The 15,404-nt window shown below is 36.1% G+C and overlaps 1 protein-coding gene across 1 annotated transcript in view; it reads left to right on the top strand.

The window, feature by feature from the left end:
* Positions 1-15,404, top strand: part of ADGRB3 (adhesion G protein-coupled receptor B3) — a 574,188-nt gene that overhangs the window by 252,082 nt on the left and 306,702 nt on the right. The window contains exon 10 of the mRNA XM_058176574.1: positions 10,211-10,405. Within this exon, the coding sequence (XP_058032557.1) occupies positions 10,211-10,405 (195 nt within the window). The remainder of the gene's footprint in view (positions 1-10,210; positions 10,406-15,404) is intronic.

Here is a 15,404-nt window from a genome sequence, read left to right as displayed (position 1 = left end):
TCTGGCTAAAGTTTTGGAGATTTTGAGTAGATACCACAGAGTCTGGTAGTGTGTTCCAAGCATTAATAACTCTGTTACTGAAGTCATATTTTCTGCAATCAAGATTGAAGCAGTTAACATTAAGTTTAAATCTATTTTTTGCTCTTGTATTGTTGTGATTGAAGCTGAAATAATCCTCAACAGGAAGGACATTGCAATAGATGATTCTATGAGTTAAACATAGATCCTGTCAAAGGCGGCGGAGTTGTAAGTTTTCTAAACCCAAGATTTCAAGTCTGGTGGTATAAGGTATTTTGTTATATTCAGAGGAGTGGAGAACTCTTCTTGTAAAATATTTCTGGACACGTTCAATTCTATTGATGTCTGAAATGTGGTATGGGTTCCAGACAGACAAGCTGTATTCAAGAATTGGTCTAGCAAATGTTTTATAAGCTCTGGTTAGTAGTGTAGTGAAGAAGCTACGTAAGATTAGGTTAACAACTCTTTATGCCTTTTTTGCGATGTAGTTGCAGTGGGCTTTGGCACTTAGGTCATTGGATATGAAGACTCCAAGGTCTTTGACTGGGTGGGGGTCATCTGTAAGGTAATGTCCGTCGAGTTTGTATTTAGTGTTTGGATTCTTTTTTCCAATGTGTAAGACAGAGCATTTGCTGGTTGAGATTTGGAGTTGCCAGATTTTAGACCATTCTGACACAAAGTTAAGGTCTTTTTGAAGACTAGGTGTATTATTGGTAGTGTTAAATAGTTTGACATTGTCAGCGAAGAGAATACAATTACTTTTAATATGGTCACAGAGATCATCAATGTATAATACGAAGAGTCTTGGTCCAAGAACACTGCCTTGGGGAATGCCGCTATTGACAGGAACAGGATTTGATAGGGCACTGCCTATTTTGACCATTTGTTGTCTGTTTGACAGGAATGCTGTTATCCAGTTGTGGAGGGGTCCGGAGATGCCGTAGGATTTTAGTTTTAGGAGAAGTTTGTCGTGTACCACTGAGTCAAAAGTTTTACAGAAGTCTATGTATATTGCATCTATTGTTTTGCCTTGATCAAGATTTGTAGTCCATATGTTTTTGCAGTGAAGAAATTGTAAGTTACATGATAATTTGTTTCTGAAACCAAATTGTTTATTACAGAGTAGATTGATTGTTTCTAGGTGGAGGGTAATGGATTGGTTGATGATAGATTCCATAACTTTACAGGTGACACAGCATAGAGAGATAGATCTGTAATTTTCAACTAAGCTGGGGTCTCCTTTTTTTTATTTACATTTATATCCTGCCCTTCTCCGAAGACTCAGGGCAGCTTACACTATGTTAGCAATAGTCTTCATCCATTTGTATATTATATACAAAGTCAACTTATTGCCCCCAACAATCTGGGTCCTCATTTTACCTACCTTATAAAGGATGGAAGGCTGAGTCAACCTTGGGCCTGGTGGGACTTGAACCTGCAGTAATTGCAAGCAGCTGTGTTTAATAACAGACTGTCTTAGCAGTCTGAGCCACCAGAGGCCCTTTTTGCTGGGGTCTACTTTTTTGAAGACAGGGATGACTGTGGCTAGTGACCAAAGTTTGGGAAGGGAACTGGTCGTAAAGGCTTTTTTAAAGATTATGCTTAGCGGTTCTGCTATATTAGTGGAAAGCTTTTTTAAGAAGTATGCACATAGTCCATCAGGTCCTATAGATAGGGATGGTTTCAGTTTGCGAAGAGGTTTTTCAACATTTTCTTCAGTGAAATCCATATGTGTTAGGTCGTTTTTGGTGCGGTTGGGAAATTTCGGGTATGAGCCATTGCTGTTGACAAAGACTGAGCCGAAGAATGTGTTAAAGAGGTTTGCTTTAACTGTTTCATCTTTATTTTCTTTGCTGTTAGGTTCTTTTAGTGGTGGGATGGATCTCGACTCATTAAGTTTGTTATTCACAAAATTATAAAAAGCACGATTAGAATTTGTGCGCAGAAGGTCTTCTTCTTGCTTGGTGTGGTAATTTGTGCATTCAATTTTTATTTGGTAGCATATATCTCTGTAGCGATTTTTGAAATTAGCTACATGCCCCTTTTTGTTTTTTCTCCAAAGGGATTTTTTTTTTTTGGATTGAAGCTTTCTAATTGATATGAGTAATTTGTTTTTCCTGATTTTGGTGGTGGTTTGTGGTACGTAGAGTTTAATGACTCTATTGACTTCGAGTAGGAAAACTTTGTAGTGGTCTTCAGCAGTAATATAGGTTGAGAATAGATTTTGCCAGTCAAGAAATGAGAGGTAGGTGTTTATAAGGTCATAGTTGGCTTTTTTGAAATTGTAGATTGGAATACTATTATTATGACGATTTTTGTAAGGGCGTATATTGAGGCAAAAGTCTATCATGCTGTGGTCACTGTTGGAAAAGGGTTCTTTTATTTGTAGCCCATAAATTGAGTTTGTGTTATTGCAGAAAATGAGGTCAAGGCAGTTGTTGAGTCTTGTATTGTTAGTTACTAATTGATCAAGACCTAGATTTGTAACAGCATTGTATAGGGTAGCATGGATGGGTTCAATTGTACATTCGTTTGTTATCCAGTAAATAAGAGATAGATTGAGGTCACCCAGGAAGATGAGAGGATATGTAGTTCAACTATATTTTCCTCCTATTTTGAACTTTGACATTCTAGTCTCTAGGCACAAACAGCACATGTTTCTTGCATGTTCTGTCAATTTCAGATTGAACTTGATTATAAAATTTGTAATTTTCTCTTCTGCATTGCTGGTTGGAGTACTAACTTGGATAATCATCATATTAAACCATTGTCCATGAAGTCTAATTGATATTATTCAGTCACTGCACTATATCCATCTGTGTTTGCTATGTCCTTCCCAACTCTGCAAGCTATACCATCCCTTCATTGTTTTTTTTTTATTATTTTATTATTATTTTTATTTGCATTTATATCCCGCCCTCTTCTCAACCTCACTGGAGGACAGTAAAACCCGGAGAATCGGGAGAGTCACTGGATTGGGACCTGAGAAACCCCCTGAAATCCCAGTCCCTATTAGACCTCCCTGAAACTTTTGAGCATTTGGAAGTGAGGCCTCGTATAAGCTCAGCTCACCCATCTCGAGAGCCTTTAGCTCAGCCTAAATTCACCTTCCCTCCCACCAGAGAGGGAGAAATTACTGAAGATCAAAGCCGTTCCGATGAACGCAGGAGGACCTCCCTTCCCTCCTTCAGACGGCAGGGAGTTCAGGCAGCACCAGGGACTTGGGAGGAATCGCAACTCCCCCCTCCAATTGACTTTTCCCGCCAAAAGAGGCCTACGCTGCCTCTAGCTGCTTCTATTCCTCTTGGCTGGGCATTTTATCCCGGACAAGGGTGGATCCAGTACCAATGGCAACCAGCCAGTTCAGCACCTTTCTTTCCTGGGGGCCCCAGGCCGAGCTTTGCCTCGCAAGCTGAAGCATTTCAAGGACTTCCTTCTCAGCAGCCAAGGGGAATTCCACCCCCCTTCACAACTCAGCAACCAGCCACAACAGCAACAGCCATCCCCCAAATCCTTCTTCAACCGCAAGCAGGCCAGCTAAAGCTGGGGTCTCCTTTTTTTTATTTACATTTATATCCTGCCCTTCTCCGAAGACTCAGGGCGGCTTACACTATGTCAGGCAATAGTCTTCATCCATTTGTATACTATATACAAAGTCAACTTATTGCCCCCCAACAATTTGGGTCCTCATTTTACCTACCTTATAAAGGATGGAAGGCTGAGTCAACCTTGGGCCTGGTGGGACTTGAACCTGCAATATTGCAGGCAGTTGCTGTTAATAACAGGCTGCATTAGCCTGTTGAGCCACCAGAGGCCTAGAGTTTTTCAAGCTCTGAGTAGCCAACAGTTTAATTTTATGCCTGAAAGTGTCTAATTCTAGTCCATTTCAATCATTTGGTGTCTAAGATAACTGTGTAATCAGTTAATTAATTTTCATTATGTTGTGATTCTCCATGCTTTTACTTCATGTTCCTATGTAGATCTGCCTTTGCAGCTTTTAATTTTTTTCCCCTGAAGACATCAGAAACAGACATTACCCAAATTTTTCAGCTAGTCATAATGTAAGACCATTGGTATGCTAAAGGATCCCCAGGTACCTCAGTAGAAAGTTGAGTGCCATTTGGACAGAGGGGCCCATTATCCAGTGCTTTATTATCAATCACTTTAAATTGTTATACATGAAGTTTATTGGTAAATTACAGTTTATTTATAAGGCAATAGCTTATTATTGCCTTCTCCTGTGCAATGTGAATTGATGCCTTTGCCGTTTTCAAGAAAGTATAGGAGAAGGTGTGGCAGATCCTGGGGTTGGAGTTAAAAGAGGGATCAGCCTAGAATCCTAATGTAGCCACAAGTGAATTCCATTGAACCTTATGTACTTCCAAGCAGATGCTTACCATTAAATGAAGAGTCCTGTGCATAGGCACGAGTAACAATAAATCAGTTAAATTGGACCTTTATGCGTGGACCTGATCATCTGCCTCCAGTAGTTTCCTATATCGCTGCTGTCCTACATAGGGGCCTGCTTGCTTAAATTGGGGGGGTTGCGATGACCTTCATGGCATACATCCTTTACGGAGTATATACTCCTGGCCTTCTTTACTCTTTCTCCAATAGCAAGATAAGCAGCCATATAATCCATTTAAATAAACAGATATATATCAAGTTACACTGGGTTTGCACATTACACTAAATTGTATAACTATAGTATAATGAATAAATCACAATTGGATGGTTTCACAGAATTTCCTATGTGTATGCAGGAACTGAGAGGAAGAGAAAATCAGCTAGCTAAGGTAAAAAGCCAGAAAAATCAATAGTGTGGAGATGACAGTGTTAAACAGTATCCAGGTGATTGGACAATTAACTATTAGAATAGAATAGAATAGAATAGAATTTTTATTGGCCAAGTGTGATTGGACACACAAGGAATTTGTCTTGGTGCATATGCTCTCAGTGTACATAAAAGAAAAGATACGTTCATCAAGGTACAACATTTACAACACAATTGATGATCAATATATCAATATAAATCATAAGGATTGCCAGCAACAAGTTATAGTCATACAGTCATAAGTGGAAAGAGATTGGTGATGGGAACTATGAAATGATTAATAGTAGTGCAGATTCAGTAAATAGTCTGACAGTGTTGAGGGAATTATTTGTTTAGCAGAGTGATGGCCTTCGGGAAAAAACTGTTCTTGTGTCTAGTTGTTCTGGTGTGCAGTGCTCTATAGCGTCGTTTTGAGGGTAGGAGTTGAAACAGTTTATGTCCAGGATGCGAGGGATCTGCAAATATTTTCACAGCCCTCTTCTTGATTCGTGCAGTATACAGGTCCTCAATGGAAGGCAAGTTGGTAGCAATTATTTTTTAATAATTATTTGTTAATTATTATTAACAGTTCCTCAACCAATTTCCAAGAGTTGTTCAGTGTAGCAGATACAGTTCACAGATTAACTATTTTTCCCTATGTCTCTATCTGCATACCTACCCAAGTGACTGTAATTTATCTTAATATAAACCCAAAGAACCATGGCATAGATTAACAGCTGGAGTGTATTTAAAATACAGTCACAATATATCACCCCATGCCTTCATTTTCTAAAATAAGAAAAACCATATCTTTTGGCTCCAAGTTTTATCTGTCAATATACCATTTTTAAAAGTAACCATTCAACCTAGGTTTTTGAAATTCAGCTTCCTCCTCGATTCTTCCTCTTGTCAACTCGCATTATAAAGATAAAAAAGACAAACTCTTAAAAACGTTCTCCTTGATTAAACATCATCAGCAGGCAAATTCTTCACACAGCATTTCAGTGTCAACAGGATTAATATTAGATAATTGCAATATTAAGAGATAGGATTGAAAACAATTATTTGTTTACAGTCCAAATAAAAATGGGTAACACAGACATTCCACAAACAGTGAAGTTAAAGACATTTAACTGGATTCAAGAGGGAACTTGAGCTTTTGGAGTAGATGCATCTGTGTAACTTATACTTGCTGAATAACAGAGCAACAAGGACATAACATTGTTCATTTTTAATGGTGTTCCATAAAACTGGTTCCATAACAGATTTCTGGACTGCTGTCCCTATAAAATTGGTAGATAGGTTCTAAACATAAAGTAATATTGCTTCATATAAAAAAAATATACAAAATTTTCTAAACTGTTTTAAGAACTTTGTGTAGGCATTGTCTAGGGTTTTTTTATAACTATATTTGTGGGCAAGCTGATGGAGCCATCTAGCTATAAAAATCAGCATCACGCCATCTGTTATTTTGGACATAAAACCTCACACAGGGTGAACATATGCCACAGAAGGCAAGACTGCTGTCCCTATAAAATTGGCAGATGCAACTTGCTAAGCCAACGCAGCAATATTTTTCTTACGTAAAATTATTGAAATTATGGGAATCTGTCTGTTTTGGTCAATACTGAATCTAAGAACAAGTACCTATCTTGGCAATGGCTAATGGTATTAAAAAGGGGTGAGATAATGTATTTAAATATTGAGGCTTGTATAGGAAAAAGAATTTCAATTGTAAGAATGGCCAAATGAATAGAGGAGGATTATCCTAAATTCTTCTCCTATTTCTATTCGTACCCTTTCAATCTTTATTTCCATTCGCCTTCGTTTCATTTGGCTCATTATTGCTACTCATTTGGTCTTTCCTTATCTATTTCCGTTGACCATTTCATGTTGGATTAATATTACAGGAACTTGATTCTTCTGTTTATGCTTTTTTTACCCATGGTGATCCATGCTCAAAATGATACAAAACAGGGAGGGGGGAATAAAAAACACTTATTTTATAACATAACCAAACTTCTATTTTATTTTCCAAACAAAATAGCTTTGTTTGGAAAATTAAACAAAATTGTCCGACTATCTATTATCTTGTCTAGATATAAAGGGAAAACAATAACAATTATTTTATACAATTTAGCAACTATACTGTTGTGTCCTCGCCATACAATCACGTTTGTTTAAGCAGTATTTTCAATTGCTTGGAGGAATTCAAAGATGAAGATAATTAGCACATTTCAAAATTCTTCATTAACAGTTACAAAAAGTAACCAAACTATTCACATTGATATTATAATCAAAACATCACATGAATATATACTTAAAAGTAAACAATTCAAATGGCATATTAAGACTGAAACTACAAAAGCATAAACGTAACAGGAGCAAAAATATATTTTATCCAAAAATATTTGATATAACATGCCTTTAACAACACCCTACCTTGTATTGAATTGAATTGTAGGCACCTTGAATTGGAAGGGCAACATTTTGTAGTTAGTCATAGAACCGTTGGAAATGAGGCAAAGATGAGAACCAGCCCTACAGAAATCACAGCTGCATGGGCTCTATACGGGGATAGGTTCTACTTATCTTTACTACCGGTTCGCAACAGGATTGCATGCATGTGCTTGCTTTGCTCACATGTGCACCAAGCTTCTGCGCAGATTGCCTATGATGACATCCAGGTCAGTGGGCAGAGCCTCCTGCCGGTTTTACTACCGATTCTATAGAACAGGTCCGAACCTGGGGCAACCCATCACTGGCTCTATATAAATATAATTGGTGAACTTTGAAGTTCAAGAGTTATTAAATCTTCACTTTCTTTAAGCTTAACATACCTTGCAGAAAATTATAGTGACAAAAGAATTGTTTATAGGAAGGAAGGAAGGAAGGAAGGAAGGAAGGAAGGAAGGAAGGAAGGAAGGAAGGAAGGAAGGAAGGCCTGTTGCTCAAGAGAGTGGCCCATCCTGTAAAGTATTTATTTTTTAAGAATCCCTCCCTGCCTGACTGCCAGCTTTTACTGAGTAAGAAGAGGAATGGAAGAAGTTCCTTACAGAGTCATAAAATATAAGCAGCTCCATGTGATAGAATCAAAATGGCAAATAATATTTATAAGTAGAAATACCTACAATAAAACAACTGTTTCACACTGTGATTAAATTTAACTCATGAGGAATGTTATTACTGTACTTGAACCAGTTGGAGTTCTATTCATAGACTTAGGGACTTGTATAATTTGCCCTTAAATTGTCTATCTTAAAAGTTCTCAATTAAATAATTAATAAAGCCAATGCACCTTTGCCACTGTTAGCATCACAAGAACAAAAGAGAAGAAACCATAGTTAATTGAATATGGATTGCTCTTGGCAAAATATCTTGACAGTATTTTTTAATCTACTGATTTATTGATGAAAAAATAATCTCTTCCAAAAGAGTATTAATACTCAGTGATCACTGATGAGTATACAATGTAAGAATCTAATGTTTTTTGTGCATAATTTGGAAATATTTCACAGTCAAAGCCACAAAAGTGCTTTCATCTCTATATATTTTGCATTCAAAATATCTAACACCGAGTGAAGGGACCGCTTATTTTATTGGACTGCAAAGACATTTTCTGTTATTATTAAAAAAAACAATCAAGGAGATAATATATACTTTACTCACTAGATTGTTATGTAGACCATAACAATAAGTTATGTAGAACAATAATTATGTAGAAAAGAGTAGCATGAGCCTTGCTATTTACTCAGTGGACAATTTTGGATAGACTCTGCTCTTTTACAAACAATTCTGAGTCCCTTTGTTGTTTACTCCAAGGTTGTCTTTTTCCCCCTAAGAAGGTATCTTTTATCATCATCCCTTGACTTCATGTCATAATTACTCAATTTGTTGGTTTAATTTTTTTCCCCTTTGAAGCCACTGGATTTCCCCGTTTATCCTTTATTCTGCTGGTCCTGTTGTTGGTCCTTTTCCAAATAAGATAGGTAAGATGGGGGCAACAGAGCAGAAAATATGCAATAAAAAGCTCCCATATATATGTGAATGGCAATATATAGTTCTTCTCTTTTAACAAGGACATATCACCATTTTCATGTGCAATAATGACTTTCTGAAGAAGTTCTATAGCAACTTCAGATATCAAGTCCAGTTACATAGACAAAAAGAGGATTTTTCCATCTATTATTCTTAAAAGATTTTTTTGTAAATCACACTTAGAAACAGCCCATCTGCCTCATAGAGTGATTCTATGTGGTTTAGATCACATCATCTATTTAAATTCAAAAGAAACAGCAAGGAAGATAGAAAAAAAAGAGTGTCACCTGGCAATTGCACAGAGTTGGATTTTGCTTCTTAAGAAATCGGCTGGGTAAAATAGAACTTATTATGCTGTGCCAAAATAAATTCCAGCTTGTTTTGATCCCATCAGTTGCTCATCTTAGGGGATAAATTGCTCAAAACTACAGCAAGCCTGAGTAAGTCATATTCTACTGTGCTATTCTTTTCACACTTATCTCTATGACATGCATAATATAAAAGAACCTATAAATCAATGCTTTGCCAGTGACTTGAATAGAACGTAGATTGCTATCATAAAGTGGTTATTTGCTATCATAAAGTGGTTATTTATGCAGCGATGTCTGGTTTTCATAGAAAATATGTATGAAAGCTCCATATAAAGCTACAGCTGGTTTTTTTAAAAAAAATAATATTCCTCCAGATTCTCCAGTTTATTAGATCTGAACCAGCTTTTGGTGTGATTTTTCCAGCCCCCTAATACTCCCTCCCTCCCTCCCTCTCCCTCCGTCTCTCTCCATAATTTCTGCAAATTATATCAGTAATGTTATCAGCATAGGACTTGTAAGTATAGACATAAAACTAGGAGGGAGCTGCCGGCATGCAGATGAATCTGTTTTTGATCATTTCCATGCTCCTAAGTGTCATAGTAAATACACAAAGATCTATATGGGCAGTGTAAATGTTTTTACTTGAAGCATTTACCCAGCAATTTATACAATAGAGTTCTTGAATTTGGAAATGTTTATAACAGGCGTTCCTAACATTTGTTCCATCGTATCTTCCTTTAGTGTAATTTTAATGTACATACAGTACACTATCCTTAAAAACCCAAGCACCAAAATGAACACAAATGAACAATGAAAACAATGCAATGAAATTTCGGGAAAGGTACTAACAGTGTGAAAGCCTTAAAACAAGCAATTGCAAAGTGAAACTCAGGTCACAGCTTTATACACCCCTCTGACCCTTTCCTGGTTTATCCCAATGTGCCAGGCAAGCAAATAATTTTGTAGCATTTTAAAAAAAATATGTAGTAGAATAGATTCTAATGTTTTTATTTTCCTTTATCATTTATAGATTAAAGAACATCTTGCGAAAGGACAGAGGACGCTGGCTGGTGAAGGAATGTCTCAGGTGACGAAGACTCTTTTGGATTTAACTCAGAGGAAGAATTTTTATGCAGGGGATCTTTTAGTTTCTGTGGAGATTCTCAGAAATGTTACAGATACATTCAAGAGAGCAAGTTACATCCCTGCATCAGATGGTGTTCAGGTATGTGAAACCATAGTTATGGAACAATATGAAAAAGACTTAATATATTTATTATCACTATTACATTTTTTTATATCTTGCCTTTATAAATAACTTAAAGTGGAAAACATATTGAATATTCATTCTTCCTCCTATTTTCCCCCACAACAATTGTGTGAGCTGAGTTGTGCTGCAAGAGAGTGACTGGCCCAAGGTCACCCAGCCGTCTTTCATACCTATGGCAGGATTGGAACATCCTAGAGTTTCTAGAATCTTCTGGTTTCTAGCCTTAACTAGACTAAACTGACTTGTAAAAAGTTTTACATGCAGACCGACTAAGATTCGGTTCCTAACATTTCCTGTTAAAAAAATAATGAAGGAGCAGAATGGCTCATAAGATCTTGGAGAACTCTTGTCATCCAGTGTAGATGTTGGCTGAGTCCACTCATCATAATAAATGATAGATTGTTTTAACACTGTTACTTATTGCTGTCATCAACACACGTTGCTCAGTGTTGAACTATGAAAGTCCTAACAAGCACAGATTTTTTTTAAAAAAATCTCACTGGCTCACTCATGCACCCATTAATTCCCTTGACCAGAAATCCCTACAACATGCATAGAACAATACAACATTGTCCTGTGCCAGTACTCACCCTTGTATGCAAACACTACAGTAAAAGTCATTTCAGTTACAATGATGAAAGCCTATTTCAGGATGAAGTCTTGAGTTTAAATCGTCCTTTCTCATTAAATATGTCAAAACTCTCTTTGATTTCCAGTTTCAAGAAAGCCATTGTTCATCATTGCTGAATGTATAATCATGTTTTGCATTTGTTCTCTAAATCAGATTTATAAATCTATTTCAATTGCAGTTTTAGGTTTGAAAGACAATCATAAATCATTATTTACAAAAAAAAATATTGGGAGGAAATAACCAAAAATGTGCGTCAATGTAAACTATGATGACATGGTTGGGATGCAAGTACATAATTGTGACATGATGATGACTTGGTGAGGGTATCATCATCTTGCCATCAAAATGCTCTCAAAATTGCTTTGTATGCTGCAGATTGGAACCCAGACTTTTTTTTAATCATTATGTTTGAACTCCCTGTTCAGATTTCTTGTTTTTGTTGTCACAAAACTATTACATTTGCAGAAGTGCATTCCTGTTTTTCATATTAATGAAATCATTATGTTCTAAATACTCCCCCTGCTGCCAGCATCTCAGACATTGCTCACATATATTACAGTGAAAAAAATAGTTAATACATTTTAACTATAGTGGTACAGGTTTGCAACTGTTATTTTCTTTCAAACTTGGGAGATGTCATATAATCATGGCAGGGACGGGATTTGCATTAGAATGTGAAACTTGAAGTAGTGTAGCACTATTCCACATCTGAGTATTATGGCCTTTTAGGATTACGTGCAATCTAAATTGCTATTAAAATGATGTATGTACAGTAGAAGTTATGGTATAGTATATCAAATCTAAGCCTTGTCTAGCTTGTCTAAGCTATCGTCAACAGTATTGCAATATAAAAATTAATGCTTTTTTCACCAAAGAAGCTGAAAAGACTGGAGGAAGTTGCTAAGCATGGCTCAACTGACCAATGTCTTAAAATACAACAGCGAAACTTATTGACTTAACAACCTCTGTAAAACAGTGATCATATTTCACGGTTGCTTGAATAGGGACATACAAAATAATTACATAAGGCACATCATTTCTGTCATCAGCTACAGAGGCACCAATGACAAATTCTCAGATTTCTTTTCTTAATATCCCAAGTAAACTGTCTATGTGTCACCATTCATCTTAAGGTCTTATCCATTCTAGACTAGAACATCCTAGTCTACTAAAAAGAGGCTTGGTTTTGGATACTTGTTCTACCAAACATTGTTCACTTTTGATGATAGAGTCATATAACAAACAATAGCACATTTATTGTTTTAAATGTGGTCTTTTATTCTGTAAACTGCCTTGAGTCGCCATGGGTGAATAGGCAGCAATATAAATTCAATAAATAAATAAATAGCCACCAAAGTTGGAGATTAAAAAACATATTAGCCATAAATTGTTTCCAAATTTCTATAACTATTCAGATGAGATTTTGTTATACCCTGTAAATATATTAATAAAGCATTTCAAAGTGATCGGATTTTCCTAGACGTTCACTGAATGCTAATTTTGTCAAATGACCTCACGCTTAGAATTGTTATTGAATATTGCTACGTTTCTGTGCATGAAGAACTTGGGCATCTGTTTAGTAGGCAAATATTTTATTCTAAAAATTAATCATGCAACCGTTTGTGTAGCTGGCTTTGTGAGCAAGGAATGGAACATTTCTGGTTGGTTAATTGGTTTGTTGCAAATGCTAATTAAAATCATTTTTTCTTAAAACATTCCCTTGCTACAGCATACCAATATAAAAATAACAGCTGCAATGCTTCCTCTGCAACCTATAAATGTGATAGTGCTTTGTTTAGCCTCTGTCTGGTCAATATTTCAAGTGCTAAGAGTATTCGCGATGCTCAGTATTAGAACTGTAGTGATAAATTTTAATATGCAGCAGTTCATTACAGCAGTCCTCCATCCCCTTAGCTCATTATTGTAAGGACAATGCAAAATGCAAGCAACTCTGTTAATAGCTCCTTGGTCCTTAGATATCAGAATCTCACCAGGACATTGTCAGCTTTGTCACTGCACAATTTTTCCAATTGTGCTCCTGCCATTTACTTCTGAGTTGATGGGATTTGGCTGTTTATGCTTTGGTTTTATCCCATTTTGAATATAGCACTCTATTCTTTAGAGTGTAAGTCCTGAAAAGTCTGTAGAAACTTCAAATGATTGAAAAGTTGCAGGTGGACTACTCAGTATGTTTCAGAATAACTAGCTATCCATGCATGATAATCTAGACCAGGAATGTCAAACTGGCGGACTGCAGGCCAGATGTGTCACACACAGGTCACACCCATCCCAGCTCCACAAAGAGAAAAAACGTTTTGATACATCACATAATAGCAACGTGATACTGCAAGTTTGACGCCCATGATCTCTACCAACTGCCATCTTCTCAGTGTCTTAATTTAAGGTGTTGAACCTTGAATATTCTAAGGTCTGACTGTCTCTTGTTGCAAACCTGGACAAACAGTAAGATCAGGACGAGAGGCTCTTCTTAACTCCCATTCTACTTCAAATTAGAGAGACCCTTTCATTTGCAAGAAAAACAATCTTCTTTTGAAAAAAGTGGTTCTTACTTTGGAATGCACTTATTCATTTATTAAGAAAAAATTATATTTGGGATCCTTGGTGTCCTTTAAGCTTGGTTGTTTTCTTGCAGACCTTCCATTGCCCAACTAGGTAACATCATCAGTGTAATGAAACATCTGCAAAAAACAACCAAGTTCAGAGAGCAGCAAGAACCCCGCCATTCAATCCTGTGCTACTAATATTCTTTTCTGTTGATGAAATTTATATGGCCACCCAACTTACGGTGACTCCAGGTAGCAAAACCCCAAATGCAAAACCCAATAAACCTTCAACCCCCTGGCAACAACTTTGTACCGCTTTTTTTTAATTTATTTATTTGCATTTATATCCCGCCCTTCTCCGAAGACTCAGGGCGGCTTACACTATGTCAAGCAATAGTCTTCATCCATTTGTATATTATATACAAAGTCAACTTATTGCCCCCAACAATCTGGGTCCTCATTTTACCTACCTTATAAAGGATGGAAGGCTGAGTCAACCTTGGGCCTGGTGGGACTTGCAGTAATTGCAAGCAGCTGCTGTTAATAACAGACTATCTTACCAGTCTGAGTCACAGAGGCTCTGTGTTTTCACTGTCTCTGTCTTTAGTCAAGGGACAATTTTTCCAACAGGCTTTGATTTGTTAATCATTTTAACAATGATGAACACAAATTCATGTTTGATTTGTATTTTACATTCTAATTATTGTTAGTGGTCTTGAGTATTCAGAATAGTCTTGAGTATTCAGTGTGGATGAAAAGTGAGATAAAATCACATAAAAATACAGTGAAATTAATGAACATCCCTAAATGCTGCACAGCCTGGAATTCAATTGATTAGGATCAGCCAAAATAATAAGTGTTGAAATGTGGCTGATTCATTTTTGTAATCTGCTATCCTACAGAACACCATAACTATTGATGCTCTCTGGTAGTCCCATTTTGGAATTGTTGTACGGGAGAACTTTGTGCTGTTGCTTACGCATTTAGATGAAATATATTTCCTAATTAGTAACTTGGATTAAATCACTTTAAATACTAATTGATTGTTATATGGCATACAGAATTGCCCTTGAATAAACTTGTATTAGTATTTATTCAAGAAAATGATATCTAAATTTTGAAGAAAAAAATGGCTATACTGTGTAATTTTTCAAAGGAGACTTAAAGAAAAGCCAGAATTTGAATATGTCTACCTATTTTTTATTATTATTATTTTGCATTCTAGGCAAGGCAGAGCATAAAGTACATTAAAATAAAATCCTGGTAGGAATCCCAGATGACTTATTGGTAACTAATTTTTATCATAAAATTCAGGTGTTTTTTTTTAAAGTGTGCATCCTTTTGAAAATGAAATTATAAATTACCATTCGTAAATTGTTCTGTGACCAATCTATAATAGTACTTTAATTGTAATCCAGCATGACATTTTATGTATAAGTAAGGAAATTTGCAAATCCAGCATATACCAATATACAAATTGGGAACTATAATATGGTGGAAACAGCTTATATTAAAAATGCTCAGAGCATTCTTATCATGGAACCCAGATAATAGATACATAAAAAGGGCAATAATAATTCAGACAATCTCTTTATTAGACTCTCCTATGAAACACTGAAATCATTTTTATAATTGGAAATTGATTTAACTGGTTTTAAAAATACAAAAGAATGCGGTCAATTTTTTATGCCTGATTCTTAGGCTTTAACTCTACTTACCAGAAAAAAAATAGATCTGCATTCTAATTACCCCAGATCTA

This window comes from Ahaetulla prasina, chromosome 1, assembly GCF_028640845.1.
Source record: "Ahaetulla prasina isolate Xishuangbanna chromosome 1, ASM2864084v1, whole genome shotgun sequence".
In the NCBI taxonomy this organism is placed as follows: domain Eukaryota; kingdom Metazoa; phylum Chordata; class Lepidosauria; order Squamata; family Colubridae; genus Ahaetulla; species Ahaetulla prasina.
The sequence above is the reverse complement of the archived record's forward strand: the minus strand, read 5'-3'. Positions and strand labels throughout refer to the sequence as shown.